The sequence below is a fragment of the Strix aluco genome, chromosome 5, assembly GCF_031877795.1.
Source record: "Strix aluco isolate bStrAlu1 chromosome 5, bStrAlu1.hap1, whole genome shotgun sequence".
Taxonomy (NCBI): Eukaryota; Metazoa; Chordata; class Aves; order Strigiformes; family Strigidae; genus Strix; species Strix aluco.
The window spans coordinates 42,673,419-42,691,015 of NC_133935.1; the positions used below are offsets into that span (position 1 = coordinate 42,673,419).

At 38.0% G+C, this 17,597-nt stretch overlaps 1 protein-coding gene across 4 annotated transcripts in view; it reads right to left on the minus strand.

Moving 5' to 3' along the window:
* Positions 1–17,597, minus strand: part of TMTC2 (transmembrane O-mannosyltransferase targeting cadherins 2) — a 275,962-nt gene that overhangs the window by 104,340 nt on the left and 154,025 nt on the right. For all 4 annotated transcript variants that reach the window (XM_074827115.1, XM_074827118.1, XM_074827116.1 and 1 more), the window contains one exon: positions 10,100–10,928. In XM_074827115.1, coding sequence (XP_074683216.1) covers positions 10,100–10,928 — 829 coding nt within the window. The remainder of the gene's footprint in view (positions 1–10,099; positions 10,929–17,597) is intronic.

Here is a 17,597-nt window from a genome sequence, read left to right on the forward strand (position 1 = left end):
TGGCACACCCCAACACATCAGGAAATAGCTTTTCATCTGACAGAAAGGCAATAACGAAAGACTGATAAACAGATTATACTTTATGTCAACGGAAATCCCACTGTCAAAGGAGATAACTGCTGGATGTTACTTCAGGGCAGTGCTTCATGATACAAGAGCTCTGGTAGAATTACCATTCTAAGGAATTCCTGCACCTACAATCTTCCAGGCCATTCAGTTCTGCCACCCTGTCCCTCATGCTAAAATGATTTTTGGGAAGGCTGTGGTATGAATCAGTCAAATAAACTGATCCAGGTTAGAAAAGAAAAGGAGAAAAGTTCAGATAAAGGTACCTTTAAAATCTAGTCACTGTTCTGTTCACAGCAGAGCCCAATCACACCTTTGCTCGCACAGCTTTGTTAGCTATTCATGTACTGCAAGTGTGTGAACACCATAAACCATTATTGCCATAAAGTTCCATATCATGAAACTTCATAAGGGCCAAGAACAAAGCAGTGAACAGTGCTGACCCAAAACTCTCATAATATAAGGAATTGTATTTTGTGAAGGTGATAGGCTTTAATAATGCAAGAAAGAGAGAGGCCAAAGGAGCAGAAAAATACAAGTGGAAGAGGAGGAGAACTCTCGGCACCCCAGACACCTCAGGATTAACCCTGAGAAACATTTCAGAGCACCAAACTAACTGAGGCAAGGAGGTGACCATGTACTAAATCTGTCAAATTACATAACTTTTTAAACAGTGGGCATGATTCTAAAAAAAATCACCTATGATACATTTCAAAATTATCACTTATGTCCCAAGAGATGAATTGTAAGCCAGTCTCCTGCAGAAATGTAAGGGTGCACTTAACTGACTGAAATGACAGCCCTGGTACTTGAAGCTAAAAGTATATGGATCATGTTGGCTCCTTTTCAGGAAAGAGGAACAGAGAGGACAGTGTCCTGGAAATGTGCCAGAGGAGCCACGGCAGGGTGAGGCAGGGGGGGAATCAGCACTGTGGTTTGTCAAACCAAAAGAATGGTCAGAGTCCTCAAAAGTCAAAGTCAGACTTTCCAATGTCAGACTTGGAAAAGGCAAATTAGTGCGTATCCAGTAAGCAGGCTTTTCATGACACTTCAAGTTGTATGGTTTTGTTTGGTTTGTTTTACATCACTTAATAAGGCAAGACAGAGCCTATGAAGGTTTGCCAGTCAAAACATATCCATGCTGTTATGGAAATATAGATGTCAGGGAGGAAGGTGGGTCATAAAATGACCTCCTTCATTTTTTGCCAGTAGTGAAACAAATTAAAGACACTACAATTATTACCTAGCATCTTTAATAGTCCATATTCCAAATATCTTCTGTGTTTTATGAACTGACAGAAACATTCACTGTGCTAGAGCATCCAAGCAAAGAGAAGGAAATTACACTGAGCACTCAGTCCCTCTATTTTGTGTATCTTTTCTGTAATCTGAAACAAAACTATACGCAAGCCTTTTGTGCATACTGTAACTGCATCAGCCATCATCTAGTTTTTGCACACGTGAGGGCTGGCAATGATGACAGTCCAAGCTTAAGTGTTAATAAACTCCCTGTTACAAAGGAAGAGTATTGGAAATCTTAATAAAATACTTGTATTTATCTATGTACACTGGGATTTTACACTGCCAGAAGAGGTACAGAGGCATGTGTGTAAATTACTGTCCTGTCCACATTAAAGGTTAGTTTCTCTACCAGATTTATGTAATGGAACCTCAGTGTGTACTGGTATGAAATCCATTACAGACAGGAAAATGAAGACATGTAATCTATGGTGAAAATCACTGTGTAAAGAAAAATTTTTCATAGTTGACATATTTTGAAAAAAAGCTAAAATAATGAAACAATTGGATAACTATCTAATGCATTTAAACAAACATGCTCAGCTTTCCCTTGGAAAAAACCAGACTAGTTCCATAGAACACACAAATATGGTCTAAGATCTGACTTTTAATCACACTGGACAATAAAATCTATCATTTTCTGGCAAAGAAAATACCAAACTTAATCCATTTCACTTGATATGCTAAAAAAAAAAAAAAAAAAGCCAAAAAAAATCCCTCCTTGACCGGGGTGGGGGTTTTTTTTGCACTGTAGTTTTTAGCACAGATGAGTTTGTTGAATGATTTTGCAGAGCACCTCAGGGAAGGTGCAGAAGAAATAACAGTCTGATGAGTCCATGTCTCAAAACAGAGTACAGTTCATGTCTCAAAATTGTTTATTTCTTTAAATTCTTAGTATATGCAAAGAGGGAGAAAGTCTAGCTAGTAGTTAATAACAGATTCTCTTCCTATCCCACTGCTATTTAGGATTCACAGATTAGAGATTCTGTTGGACTACATTCAAGGAAAAAAAAAAAAAATTAGTATCCTTGTTTCCAGTCCTCTATATATATAAAAGAAGAATATTGGGCATTCTGGTATCCTGCTGCAGGTGAAGCACATATCCCGCAATGATGGGTTTGAGAGGAAATTACAGCACTACTGAAGAACTGAGAGCGCACTGTCACTGGAGAATAAATTCAGACTTTGAACTGAAGTGTAAACCAGTTCCTTTCAGCTCTCCAACATATTTAGCATAACCAGACTGTTTTGCAGATGCTAGGCTGCCTGTGGGATGCTCAGATGCTCTAGATAACTATGGCTGTTTCCCAAACAACTTACTAATGGCCATTCCTTCTAGACTTTCTAATCATCCAGGGCAGCAGTACCACCCATTTAGAAGGCCCTACACTATTTTCAGAGTAGTATTTTTATTTATTTTTTAAACAGTTCTATGCGGTTCACTTACTAGTTGAGCTTTCTCTTTTAAAGCTATTATGAGTGGCAGATAGAAAAAGTATTTCCTATTTATTTCAAGAACTCTGAAGCATCCTGTACATTTATCCTTCAAATTCTGCCATTTTTTTAATTAAAAAAGACATAAAATTTATCACGGTATATCCTACATAATTTAACAATAACAGACTTATATAGCCATATAAATTTATATATTCCTAATCATATTTTTAAATATTTAATTATAACCTTTGAATTTTTTACTTATAAAAGATAATTTCATTATCAGGTGCATTTCCCCATACAGTAGCTGTTATAAGGGTTATTACTGATGGTTGGAAACATTTTACAGCACTGACACAAGGTATACTACCTTTACACCAATTTCTTCTTTAAAAAAATAGCCAAACTTGAGTTTCTGACTAACACTGAAAGAAATAATAATATTCAAGGAAAATATCCATGCAACATTTAGTCAAAAGATTAAATACCAGAAAATTCTGGTGAAGGTGTTGGGAAAATTGATGATTACTTGATGTTATGTTTCTCTGACAATTACTTCTAAAAAAGTTGACTAAAAAGTATGCCAAGAATCACCATAATGACTGTATCCTGATATTTACTTAGCAGCTAGCTTTGTAGGGGTGATATACTGTCATAAATGACATAAAATAAATTTAATACAATAATGAATCATCAAAATACTTTAAAAATGATCCAACATCTAATGGGAAAAACTGAGATTAAAGTGTCAAAGGCTAAAGAAGAGCTCATTAGCAAATTAGAACAAACTCATGAATACCTAATTCCAGATGCTATGCTCATATCTCTGGTATTTCTGAACAGTGATAACATGCAAAACTTTTATGCATAATTATTAGCAGGTTTTAGACTTTTAAAGTCTGCTGGTTTATGGTAATCTCAGCACTGAAATTACTTTCTCTCTTAAGCCTTGTTTCTCAAAAACAGCATCTTCCATTCACTGCAATGTTATTTGAGTAAGACCGTTACCACTTTTAGAGTGATTTTATTATTATTGAAGTTAAATGAACCAAAGGAGCAGGAAATAATTACTGTGCAGAGTGATATTTTGGGCTATTGGCCCAAAGATGAGTTGGAATTTTACTACCAAGTTGCATATAAAAAGAACATGTGCACCAAAACACTGAAATACAACCCCAAATGCTCAAAGTATTTTTAAATGCTCAATGTGGTGTTTGTTAAAATACACACTACTCTATTTAAGAGGCATAGAAAAAGTGTGGTGAACAACAAGACGTGTGCAAGAGCAACAGCTATCTAAATGTTCTAAAAGTATTACAAGAGAACCCAGCTTCTTGTATGCATAATGTAAGCTATTAACAATAAGCATATTTGAAGAATGCCATACCTTACAATATTTCTTCTACTTTTATCTCCAGTCATCACTAGTGATACAAAAATATTAATAATCATGGAAAATACTGGTTTATTGCATCCTTTTTGTCTGAGGGGAATATGGCTTCTTTACCTCGTGTATACAAGGTATTGCAACTGCTTTTTCTCACTGCACTATTAGTTGGTATTTTCATTGTCTGCTTAAGAAGGGATCTCCTACTGACTGCTACTGTTAGCAAGAAATCATTTTCTAAGAGTAGATAAGGATAAGAGCAGCCAGCTGTCAAATCAGATGGAAACAGCTTCTAGTATTTACTTCCACTCAAGTGAACAGAACTAGAGCATACAATCTCTACAATGACAGGCATGGATTTTTTCTTTTTTTAATCAGAGGAGCAACTCTTTGGTGAGAACAAATTTGGGTGCCTTTTTAACAATAACAAATTTATGTAAGTGGAACAAAACTACCTCATATGACTATTTTCTCCTACACTAACACTTAAAACAGTACATATACTAAATACATTTGCTTGCTGCATTAGTAATGGTAAAATAAAGAGGAAATTAACACTTCAAACTATTCAACATAGATAACAAAATTAATTTGGTGTTCTAAAAAATATTAAAACCAGTACATTTTTGGCACTTCAGATCAAAAGGCAAGTGTTATTCTGCATAGATGAGATTATATAACCTAAATTCTAAATTCAGCTTTAAGGATTCTTTAATTTTATTTAGCAGATGGTATTTGCAAACTAAACAGTAAACTACATAAAATTACATTAAAACTATAAATGAAACAAAAATGTAACTGCTACTTTTTTATGACTGCTCATATGAGCATACAGCTACTCCTTACACTGTTGTTCAACTAAGACACTTCACAATCCAAACTTCATATTCATATCTTGACATTCACACATGCATAAAGAAGCAGTCCTTACCAATCCTATGCTAAACTGATGATATGGGGAGGGAAAATAAAAAAGAAAAAAAAAAAAAAAAAAAGGTGATTATCCATGAAGTTCCAAGGAGTGAAACTGATGAAGGCTGAATGCTATGCCAGAGATGTCAAAAAAGCAAAGGAAGTTCTTTAAAACTTCTGCAGGCACAAATATAGCAGAATGAGGCAGGAAGAGCTCACAACTCTGTTGCAAAGGCAAAATAAATAAAAAAAAAGCAGAAAAGGGAAAAGGAACACTGTGGTCCAGAAGAATATTTCAGTATTAAGGGTATCTTCTGAAAACATTAAGCAAAATTGAATGATTCATAAGAACTGGGAGTAGGAAGAAAAGTGGAAAGACAGAAGGAAAGCTGCTTTCCATATTCATATGGAACAATTTCTGTATTCTTCTCTGTCAACACCATGTCTTGGTCTTACTGCTGTCCACTGAGAACAACAGGGTAATTGATGTAAGAAGTAAGATGGTAAGAACAGGATTTTTAACTCAAGACTATATTATAACACAGGTGATCTGAATGATTTTGCAAGAAATGAATCTTTATTTATTTTAGTCTTTGTGTCAATCACCTATCAGGAACATCTAAGCAATTTGACTCAATAGTAGAGTCTATTTCAACCAAGAAACTCAACCCTCTCACCCCAACTTTGTCTTTGTGTAATAAAGGAAATTTTTTTTCCCTGCAGAACTGATTATGGAAAGGACTGAAGCACATATTCAGGTTCCACTGACCTGCCCAAGATGTTCATGTATGACTTTTCATTAACACTAATACATGATGGAACAAGGACAAACATCTGAGCAACATTCAGAACTGGTTCTGAAGACAAAAACTGTAAGGTCAACTTAAGTCAGTGCCATGTGCAAGACAGGCTTCATCAGACTGGGTGTAGCGCCACAATAATCTGGTAATACTGTTTTTGGAAACAGCCTAGTATCTGTTTCTTGCTGTACATTCCATTGCAAAAACAGTAGCCACATACATAAATTCAGCAAGACTTGAATGCATGGTTAAAGTTAAGCACCCACTTGGTGTAGCAGGTCAACTATTTCCAGGAAGGGTCTTCAAAGGTTACATACAAACATCCCAGCAAACACCAGGAGTCTAACATTTCATCAGTAAATATGACCAAGCAACTAATACCTCTGCAGCAGTCTAACAGTCTAACCCTCTCTGTTATTTTCCACTTCTTTAATCAGTGTCTGTAACAGTACAGCAAATAGATCTGAACATCAAAGATCATTATGATGTGGACTGCAAGGTACAAAATGGCCTGGAGGAAAGAGATTATGTTTTTTGAACCCTACTTTTGGTACTACAGAGGAAACTAGAGATAACAAGGCATAATGAGAACAATTAGTGTGTCATTATAATTTTATATTAAACACGAGGTAATCATCACTACAGAATGATTCTCAGTCTAATTGAAAAGATGTGACAGCTACCACCCAATTTTAACTTTTTTGTTTGTTTTTGCATTTTGGGAGGCTTCCTTCACTATAAAAGAACACTCAAATAATGTGAGCTGTTTTATATCAGTTGGGCTGCTCATTAAGTTGAAGGCAGCACAGAGAAACACTTCCGCTTTTCGCTCCCTAATGTCGAAACGCGTATATAGCCACTTCAGGATCCATAAACTACATTAATCAATCTTGTCTATTTTTCCCTCAAGTGCTGACAAACTATAAGAGGCAACGCTCAGATCACTTTAAACATATTTGAAATACTAGTCATAACCAAAACTGCAGATGAACAAGCCCAGCAACAGATGCTGCTAAGGCATCCCAAGTCCTCATTACGCCTCCACCAGCCAAGAGGGTGGCAGCTGCCTGCCACACACCAAGGCAGCCAGGAAGGACGGCACGTGCATGGTTGCTTGGAGGCAGCATCACTCCCTTCTACTCACTTGACTCTCCCATGCTGTATTTTTGTTTTTTTGAGAGATGAGCCATGCACCGTGCTTTTGACTATTTTTTCCACATTGTCAGTGATTGACAAGAACAGCCTGGAGAAATGTAAATTGCAGCAAGGCTGTGGCTGCCTGCAGGGGCAGGGACTTTCTCACCTGAGGCAGAACACTACTGCTCTGCCGGCACTGCCTGCAAAGTGCCTGTGAGGGGGTCAGAAGAAAGTGCTGGCGAGGTGCTTATCGCCCATTTCTTTACTGAGGATTAAGGACAGAGAAGGCACTGAACAAGTTTGCCTTAAAGTCCCACAGCAGCAGAGGAGATTATATTCTTACACGTACTACAACGCAGAGGATCTGATTATAAACGATCACTCAATTTCTGGAGCAGTTCAGCCACATTAGTACACAAATGCACCTGTGCTAATAGCTTGCCTCTCAAATGACCTTATTAGTACAGCACATCAGCTCAATGTTGTCGCACAGCATCCAGCCACAGAGTGGCTTTCATCCAGCTAGGCCAGAATACAGATGGATCTGGAACAAAACACTCAGCTCCTTGCTTTAGCAAAGCCAGTCTTCACAGATTTCTACTTCTTTAGTGGTTCCCACACGGGGAGCTTTTGAAGGGATCTCTCTTTGTTTTTTTAGCCTAGGACAGAAGCTCTTGTTCAGAAGCTCTTTGCAGAAGAGAGAAAAAGCAGAACCATCAGGGAAAATGAACCCACCACTCAAAAATGATCAGAAGTAAGAAAATACTCATGAGGAGAAATGGCTGCAAGTTGAGAAAAACAGAAAGGAAGAGTGGCAGACTCTTCCTAGCATCTAAGAGGAAGGAAAACACTTCTCTACCATTTGACTGAGCAGTCCATTGTCTCGCTGGTGTGAATAGCCTATTTATCACTAGCATTCATAAAAAAAAAAAAAAAAGGCAAACAAAATAAATTGTTTTTCCTACGTCAACCTCATTTAATTACTGAAGAGTAGTTTGAATTGTTGATCTCCTAATGCTTTGGCAGGATTGGCAGCCAGTCTAGTCCAGTCAGGCTTGCCTGATTGTATGAGAAACAGAAAATAAAATTAGCATAGTCAAAGCCAGGGATAATCTAGGAAGTATTCACAATAATGAATAGAGTTGGGTGACAGGTCGCTTTAGCTGGGAGCTTCTGATACCCAGCCTTGTTACAATGTGTGTGGGCTAGTAAATATTCAGAGGTACTTTAACAGGATATTTTAAGGAGATTTACAGTCAGCTCAGTCATGTCTATATCACCACACTGACATGCTGGTTTTGCTTTTGCATATCTTACAAGAGACGTAATGTCAGCTTATAAGGCAAGAAAACAGACAATCATGTATAAATAAATCTGTGCATATGGAGATGTGTATGATGAAAATAGCTTGCCTTGCATCCTGGGAGCATAACACCCAGTAGTCTAATTTCCAGACAACACCGCAGCCAATCCTACTATTGGACAAAAACTAGAATTATTTTTTTTTAATCACAAAACTGGCTCAAAGCAAGCAGACAACTATTAATACAGTCTGGGATATCTGGGGATCTCCACCAAGGACAAAAATGGAACAGACATTAACTACTTAAGCAAGTGCAAACACACTCTTTTCTTTCCAAGGAATGTCAACGTTTTAATCCAAGCTTTACATTGCCACTAAACCGCTAAGTCTCACAGCATCATATAATCACTCTGGTGTGCTGTCTCACTATTCAGTTACTTCATTTCTTGCCCTCCTGCACTAGTTTTGAAAAAAAGTAAAAGAAATGGGATGTGCTTGTTCAGTTAACAGAAAGTCACTGACTGCAGCAACAGGTTTAATAATTTTACCTAAGGCAAATTATATGAAGAAGAGTTACAAAATCAGACTGACAATTGACAAGCTACTATAATGCTGCTTTGCAAGGCATCTTATCTGCCAAATCTACTTTTTTGCTCTCTATCAGCTCACAGTAACACCTGCATTTGCCTCTCTATCACAGCTTTTAGACTATGGCATGATATAACTGTCTAACCAAAAAGCACACCTCTGTCAGCAGGTGACTTTGCATCATATAATGGGCTTCTGAGCAGAGAACTAGAAAAACTCAAGTGCAGTATGTTCAAGTGCTGTCAAATTTTTCTTCCACAGACAGGCAAAGCAATCAAGTGATCCTTTCTCACTTCTGATGAATTGTGAATAACAAAGGCTTACTTGATGCCTACATTGCACTCACAGGTGGTATTTTGACCGTTCTCATATAAACTTGCTCATGTGCCAAGACCAGTACAGCCAGGCAGCATGGAGTTCAGGATCCCAGCTGGATCTCCTGAAACCACAGACCCACAGCTAAACATTGTTACTGATCCCTAAACTAGCCAGTTTACTGCCTGTTTGGATGTGCTTACACTAGCTGTAGTCACGTTTCATTACAGCATAGATACAACCTTTGAGAGCAGTAGCTGGGTAATGTTACGAATATCTGACATTTATACATTAACAGGAAAGTATAAGTACTTGACAATAACTCTTTACAGTACTTGTATGCAGAAGGAACTACAGTAATTTCCTAGGCTGAATAATATGACCTCATTTCCTTATTTTTATTATGTAGTATTGACGTTATTTGCATCAGATGAAATAAAAAACCAGCAGCTCCCTGATGCTGTCCTTTTCTATTTCATAGAGAACAGAACATACAGTGAACACATGAAAAACCTTCATTAGCATGACAGATACCAGATTCCAAATGGAAAATTACCAGGGTGGGGTCTGTAATACTAATAACGCATTTTTAATTCCAAAATACAGAACTAAGATCAATGAAGAAGAAAGTATCCTCTTACCTTAGGGTCTCATTTTCTCCATGTTAATGCCAAACCTGTAACACCTAATCAAAACACATTTCTGCTTTTCCTCATTTTTTACTAATGTACATTCTACTGCAATTTAAAAGGACACTTCCTAAAGTATCTTCTCTAGATATAGCTAATAAAATCAGACAATTCAAAGGCAAAGACAGGAATAAATAAAGCATTCACCATAAAGAGCAAAAATTACCTTTAGCAGGGTTTACTTTTATCCCTGACCTATACAGCATCTCCTCATTCTGCCAGTCCCCATTCCTGACAACAGTCTTGAGTCCATAGAAAACAATTAATGCAGCAGTGGAACAAAGAACCAAGTTCTTCAGAAAGCGCTTCTGGGCTTTGACATAAAGGGCCCTGACACCTACTGTAACCAGCAGGCAGAAGCCCATACTAGGAACATACAGCACACGCTCTGCTATTACAAAGCCAACATAGAAAAATAGGTTTGTGGCAGGAACAAAGGGCACTATTAACAAAGACAAAGACAGAATGACAATGTTCTCGGTTGAAGGAAGTTGCGGTTTCTGCATTTCATGCTTTTTTATACCATTCTCTTCTTTTGATACAAAGCTTGACTTCACCTCCAGTGTCTTGTATTCCATCTCCGAGTGGTAGCTATGCCCATTAGTGTTCTGCTTGCCATTCATTACAGTTTTCCCATTGCATTCTCTCTCATTGCTGGAGCCCTTCAAGCTAAAGTAGGCAAGGAGGAGGAGTCCAGCATAGAAGGCCACAGTGTGTAGATTCCTCCAGTCGCTGACTGCTTTCAGAAGAGGCACAGCATCCATAGACCAGTCAAAGCTGAGGGTATCTGGACACAGCAACAGCCAGATGTTCTTGGTTGGCAGGTAAAAGAAGGTCAGCATACGTGTGAGCAAACTGTCTGAGTCAGCTGCTGGATTGTCAGAATTGGAAAAACTTGGGGGCTTGTTGCCCATCCAGTATAAGCGGACACCCAGCAGTGTAGTCCCCCAGGAGGTCAATAAACCAATGCTGAAGAAGAGGGTCAAATTCTTTTTCTGAAAAAAAAAAAAAAAAATCATCAGCAGCATAAATCAACACCAGCTGTTTAATTCTATAAATTACAAACAAAAGGAACCAAGAAATATCCGATACAACTTTTTTTTGGTAATGAAAACAAGCACTATAGATCTTTGGTCTCTGACATTTGGATCACAAAATGCTGGGGTATGCTGTTGACCACAGACTAAAGAACAGGCTCTTTCGTTTAAGCTGTATCAAGCCTGTATCAGAGTATTAGAGAGGTGAGAGCTGTCAGTCCTTGCTTAAGATTTAGTTGTGTAACCGTTTGAAAACTATTTATTTTAAGAGGAATTTATGAAATTTTACATAACCTCCCAAATCCTTTCTTTGCTCCTGGCTGTGACCAAAACACCAGTTTGCCTTAACTAGATTTAAAGTTTAAAGAATGTTCCAGTTCCATTTTCCCTAATGAAAGTCTCTCTCCTAAGGTATTTCACCTGACAACTAAATAAACTTTCCAAGAAGGCAAGAGAGCAAAACAGACACAGATTCCATGTTTAGGTCTTCCAGCTCCTATTAACCTCAGTGATCATTTGGAGGCTTCAGATCTGCCTACTACTGAAAGCCCCACTTCATTTTGTATCTTACAGCCGAACAACATGGTTTTTTTTCAAACACACCATGTTTAAAACCTTTCACATCTTCATAACCATCTAAACAATATTATGTGAAGCATGCAGCTGCCTCCCCCTACCCGTGTCATCATGCTAGCAACTTGAAGAACCTCCACTTATTTATGGAATAACTCAACATTTGCCAGCTGGAGCTGCTTGTTGGGTGTCCCCCGCTGCATCCGAAAGCACTTACTTATTCAAATGCTTGCAGAAATATAACACTTCTGCCTAAATGAGAATCGGGAAGTAAGATTCTCTCACCTATTTGTAGGACTAATAAGCTTAAGTTCTGCTCTCAATTACACAGGCACCCTAAATGAAAGCTGGTTTGGATTACTCTCTCTTTGCAGTAGAATCAGTAAAAGCTAAAATATGTGTATTTTTAAGTTTCAATTTCTCTGATGCCTTTTGTAAGAGAAGAAAAACTATTTGCCAAATGGCTTCAGACACAGTGTAAGCACTGATAATATTTCCCCCCATTATTACAAAGAATTATTTGTCAATCATTTTTCATTAGGTCTGTTTTTTCCATCTCTCACTACACATGCCTGGGATGGTTATTCAATGATTCCTCAGTTATTCAGAAGCAGAACCTCACACTGGAATGTTTTATCTTATTTCTTTCAAACAGCTCATTTTTCTCCTTTGTGGGGGGACTTCCCTTGATATCATGAAATACAGATAATTGTGCTGCTCCATTTTAGGTCAATTATTAATAGATTTCTACCACCAGGTTACTGATGTTCCAGTAACAAGACGTGGTCTAGCCATAACTTACCTGCTTATCTCATGAAGAAATTTATTCCTTTTCACATTTCTATAGAGTATCTCCTTGTGAAGTTTAAAAGATTTAATGGCAGTTAGATTAATTCATTCCATTTTGAGGAAATATGGAAGAATTTAATGGAGGCATTCGTAGGGACAAACAAATTTATAATGAGAATATTTACATACTCGTATCATAAGCACCTAAAAAATGCTTGCACTTTTTTTTTACATGAAGCAGCGCCTGAGTCCACATATTTCATTTGCTATATTAATTCCTGTTTGATTTATTAGCTTTTGAATATTTCCATATCCTGTAAAACCAACAATTTTTTTGGTAATAAATCAATCAAAACCCACATCTACACTTTATGATGAATATATTCCCTGGAAAGCCTACTGCAACAACCTACGTTTATTTGTAAACTTGGTAATATTTCACAGCTCATCTCAGATATAGTTTCATCCCTGCCTGTCAGGACTGTTTAAATGCTTTTAATGTTATAAAGCTGTGTAAACTGGTAATCACCGAAACTTCCAACTAAGTTATATTTGGAATAAAAAGATTATTCAGATTTCATGGATTTGCATGTATGATCTCATAGTAAAACCTTTCGTTCCTGGTTCAACTTGTTCTTTCACTCCTGTCATATTTTGCTACATGAAAACTTTTCTGCCCACCCCTCTGGCTCAACTATTTTCAAACTCATTTCCTTCAAACATGCATATAAACAACTCTCAAATGTTAAATGTGACCCCTTTTGCTCTTTTTATACACCCTTCTACGAGGACACTGCTTAGACAGAAAGAGGCTAGGAAGTAGAAGATGGGGGTTTTTGTTTGTTTGTTTTATTTAGAAATTCAGAGCAGATGTTGGCTGAAAGGCTATATACCACTCAAAAGATTAAGACATCCCAAATACTAAGCAAGTGAAACTTGATTAACAGATGAGAAGTGAGTTCTCATGGATTGCTTAGACTGCTTTGTTATTTTTTTAATACTTACCTAACAACTGGAAGAAAATCTCCCTTTTCTAAAGATCTAACCACTGTACTTTTCAATTAAATGCTGAGAAAGTTCACATTACAAAGTTCTTTGACAATACCATGCTAGAGCAGATATGCCACTCCTCATGAATAATAGCAAAACCTGTTAAAAACATCCAGATCTTCTTCATACATCATAAAACAGTAACAATTAAAAGCTCACCTCTTGCTCCTAGCCCTAAAAATGCAAACAATCTGTACATCAGAGCTAATCCATCCTCACTGCTTGAGTAACTATATGCAGTCTTCCTTTTAAGCTTAAATTTAAGATCTGTAAGGTCCAGACCCTCACACTCCTTGGTTCTATAAAGAACACAGCTTATCTATCTATATACAGTATTGTGTTTGATGCTTTAGCTTTTTTAAAAAAACAAACAAACAAACAAACAAAAAAAACATTTTACCACAGTGTCAAATAAAATATCTAAGCATTCACTCATGGAGCTCAGAGATACTCGAGTGGGTGGTTTTCCACACCAGCATATCAATTTATCATACCGTACTAGTTAACTAGAGAAGGAGCTCTGGTGGATTCTTTAGTTTAATTAATTGAGTACAGGAGTGGAGTGCAAATATCATCTTGCTGACCACAAATGGTTTGCATCCTTCTCAGAAACTGTTTTGGACATGGACCTTCTCAAAAGCCAGTAGCTTTACATCTTTTTGAAATTAACTACATGTTAACTACAGCTACCAATAACCTGTGTAACACTGACATGCCATTGTGAATTTTCAGATTTCAGAGGACATCCTCTGAACTTAGTCTAAAACCACGACAAAACTGTCCCTAACACTTAAAATTCTGTCACAAAAATTTAACATAGGATGTCTTGTTTTCTTTCCTTTTTTTAAAAAAAAAAAATCACACATAGCACTGGCTCAAAAGGGAAATGACAAACTAATTTCCCTTTGTTCTTCTCTCAACATTCGTGACTTTTCCACAGCTTTTATCCCTCTGTACTAATATAGTCAGAGATAATTAGAAAGGTTTAAGTCACATTTTGGCTTTACTTTCTTCCAGGCTTTGTATAGCAAACCAAAGGGGGAAAAAAAAAAACAAAACAAAACAAACAAAACAAACCAAACAACCTGGTTACAGCAATTTATTAAAATTAAATAATATAATCAGTTGCCCAGTAGACTTTTGCCTGAAAAGAAAGTGTTTTCAAAATGAACTCTGCTCAGACAGGCACTTTCACCAGCAACTCTTCCTCTGAGCCTCCTGACAGCCTGTGCTCCTCTGACTGGGTACATTTAGTGTAGCTCAGCAGCAGGAAGAGATCCTCTGTAATGCTTGGCAGAAAGGATTTGGATTACTATACTCATGAGTCCTAATCCAGCCCATCTGCCATATGTTTTGACACCCCCATAAATCCTCTAACCTTTCATAAGTAGTCATTTTCATCTGGGTAAAAAATGAGCACTGATTTAGATCAGATTTAACATCTTTCCTGCCTGCTAACAGTCAAGTACCACCACTGCAATTTTAGTGTTTGTGACTGCAGAAACCTTTTTCATCTCCCTACCAAAATCCATCTGCATGACCCACCCACATTGCACGGTTCCCTTGCATTAAATCCTAATTCCTCACTCCATTATACTGCTCTTAAATAAGGCACTGCAGCAGATTTCTTGATTGGGCAGCCCCTGCCAAAGCTCAGTCATCACCTAGGCGGTATCCAAAGCATTTTCAAAAGACACTATTCTTTTAACCTCACCGTGTCCATTTCACAAAGAAGCATTAAATATGGCACATGGTTGAGAGAGTCCAGATATCAAAATCACTGGGGCTAACCACACACAAAATATTATTTTTAGAACTCAGGAAATGCAGAAAAGAAAGCGGGTAATTCACCAGGCATTACTCACAGGAGTTTCTTTTCCAACTTCAAGCTCCTTGAAAACATGTATGCTTCAGAACTGGGGCTTCCCAAAGTAGTAAAACAGCTACGAAATCACTAGACCAACAATATCTTGTTTCCATGGTAGGTAGAGGCTCCTGGATCACAGCTCAGACGAGTTTTAGCTGAACTAGAATTCAAAATGTGTCTCCACCAGGGATGAAACTATTTGCCACAACCCCCGCTGGGTCATAGTACTGAGCCGGAAGTGGCCTCTACAGCTCCCTCTCCACTTGCCCAGTTTGTTCCTGCTCGCATGACCCATTCAATGAGGTTCGCTCATTTACACTGGTGATAAACAGCTGGCCTGAAGGCCTGTTTTTCGTCTGAGTTGGAACTCTGTCTACAGCTTATCAAATACTGTGAACAACTGTATTTATTTAATGACATAATTATTTAATTCTAGTGTTATGAACCCACACAATTCTTCCCCAACAAAGAACTCAGTGCATTCATAAAACAGCTGGAGATTACGTGTACATATTTTTATTGCAATTAGCAAGTAACACAAGCTAAGCAGTCCTTATTGCTGTGATTTGCCTTACTAAACTTTAAATTGAGTTATAAATACTGGCATTTAAAATTGCCCAAAGTCTTCCTCTAAAATCTTTAATTCTTTAATAAGAATTTAAAAAAAAAAAAAAAAAGGCAAAACAAAAACTCAGATCTCTCAGATGAAAAAGTAGTTATAAGGACTAGAGGGGAAAAGATAAATTGCATTAAGAGCAGAAACTGTATGAATGACTGGAGGTACTACAAAGGCAGAAGGGACTATATTAGCTTCATAAATCTGTGTGCATGATCAGTGCAACAGAGAAGGCTCTATCTGAGGATATCCGAGGATAAGTCTACACAGTCAAATGCAGCATGACAATGGTGATGCTATGAATATCTACCCAGGGTTAGTACATCTATCTGCAGCAGCAAGAAGTTAACACAGGAAGGTAGAAATCCACTGGGACCAAAAGACATTCCTGAACAGCCAGATTGCTCAGGAATGCTGTCCAGCACTACTGTTACCACCACACAGGTAGATAGGTGGTCCAACAGTCATACCTGCATTTCATTCAGCAAGCATTGTCTCATTTGAGAGATTTTGCAGTGAAGGAAGAGCACTGCACTTTCTGCACTAGCCAAAACACTGAGCGTTCACTGAACATGCAAGTATGTTGGAAGGCAGAACTGGAATTCAAAATGATCTTCAAAATACAGAGATATGTTCACAAAAGTAAACGTGTATAAAAGGCAGGGGGAACTCCAACTGCTTAAAGCTACACGAGTTTGAGACATGGAACAAGTAGTTGGCTTATCTTCAGAGAAGCATCAGGGATTATCACAGACCACAAGCAACTCTTAAACCACTGCTAAAAAGGTAAACAGTATACCAAGACTACAGATGAAAGCACACCCTTCAAGATTTGTGAAACAGTCTTTCCACTCTTCTCAATACTAGTAAATCCTAAAAGTGTCTGGTTCCAGCACAGAACTTTCAAAAATAAATTAAGGAACTAGATAGAGCAACATGACAGAACAAATCATATAAATTCAAAGGAAACCAAGGGAAAATTCCAGCTGTGGAAAACAGCAACAGATTAACTTTGCCCTGTGGACTACAAGGAAGGAGGACAGCCTTACAGATGTGTGGCACGGCTGAGGTGGGAAGCATGGCTCAGCACTGTGCTTGATCAACTTGATCCATAGGCCTGCAGAGGCCCAAGGAAAAAGGAAACTTTCGCTGGTTCTACCGGGAAGGCAAAGGCTGTAGTGGCTGTATAGCCAGGCTGTCCTCTTGAGTAACGAACACACCTGAAAATGAGTACCCAAGGCTGAAGCCCACCATGTCATTTATATCTCCTACACTCTATTAAGTAAACCTGACCTGACAATGCTTTTGAACTAATCATCCTATATGAAGTATTGGCAACTTACTAAAGCCCTGTTCACTGGAATGCATGGGGAACTACAGGCCAGTCAGTCTCACTGCTGTGCCCAGCAAGATCATGGAACAGATGTTCATGGAAACTATGCTAAGGCACATGGAAAATAAGGAGGTGATTGGTGACAGCCAACATGGCTTCACTAAGTGCAAATCACGTCTGATGAATTTGGTGGCCTTCTATGAGAGGGATACAGCACTGGTGGATAAGGGAAGAGCAACTGACGTCATCTACCTGGACTTGTGCAAAGAATTTGACACTGTCCCACACGACATCCTTGTCTCTAAATTGGAGAGACAAGGATCTGATGGATGGAACACTCAGTGGGTAAGGAATCGGCTGGATGGTTGCACTCAAAGAGTTGGTCAACAACTCGATGTC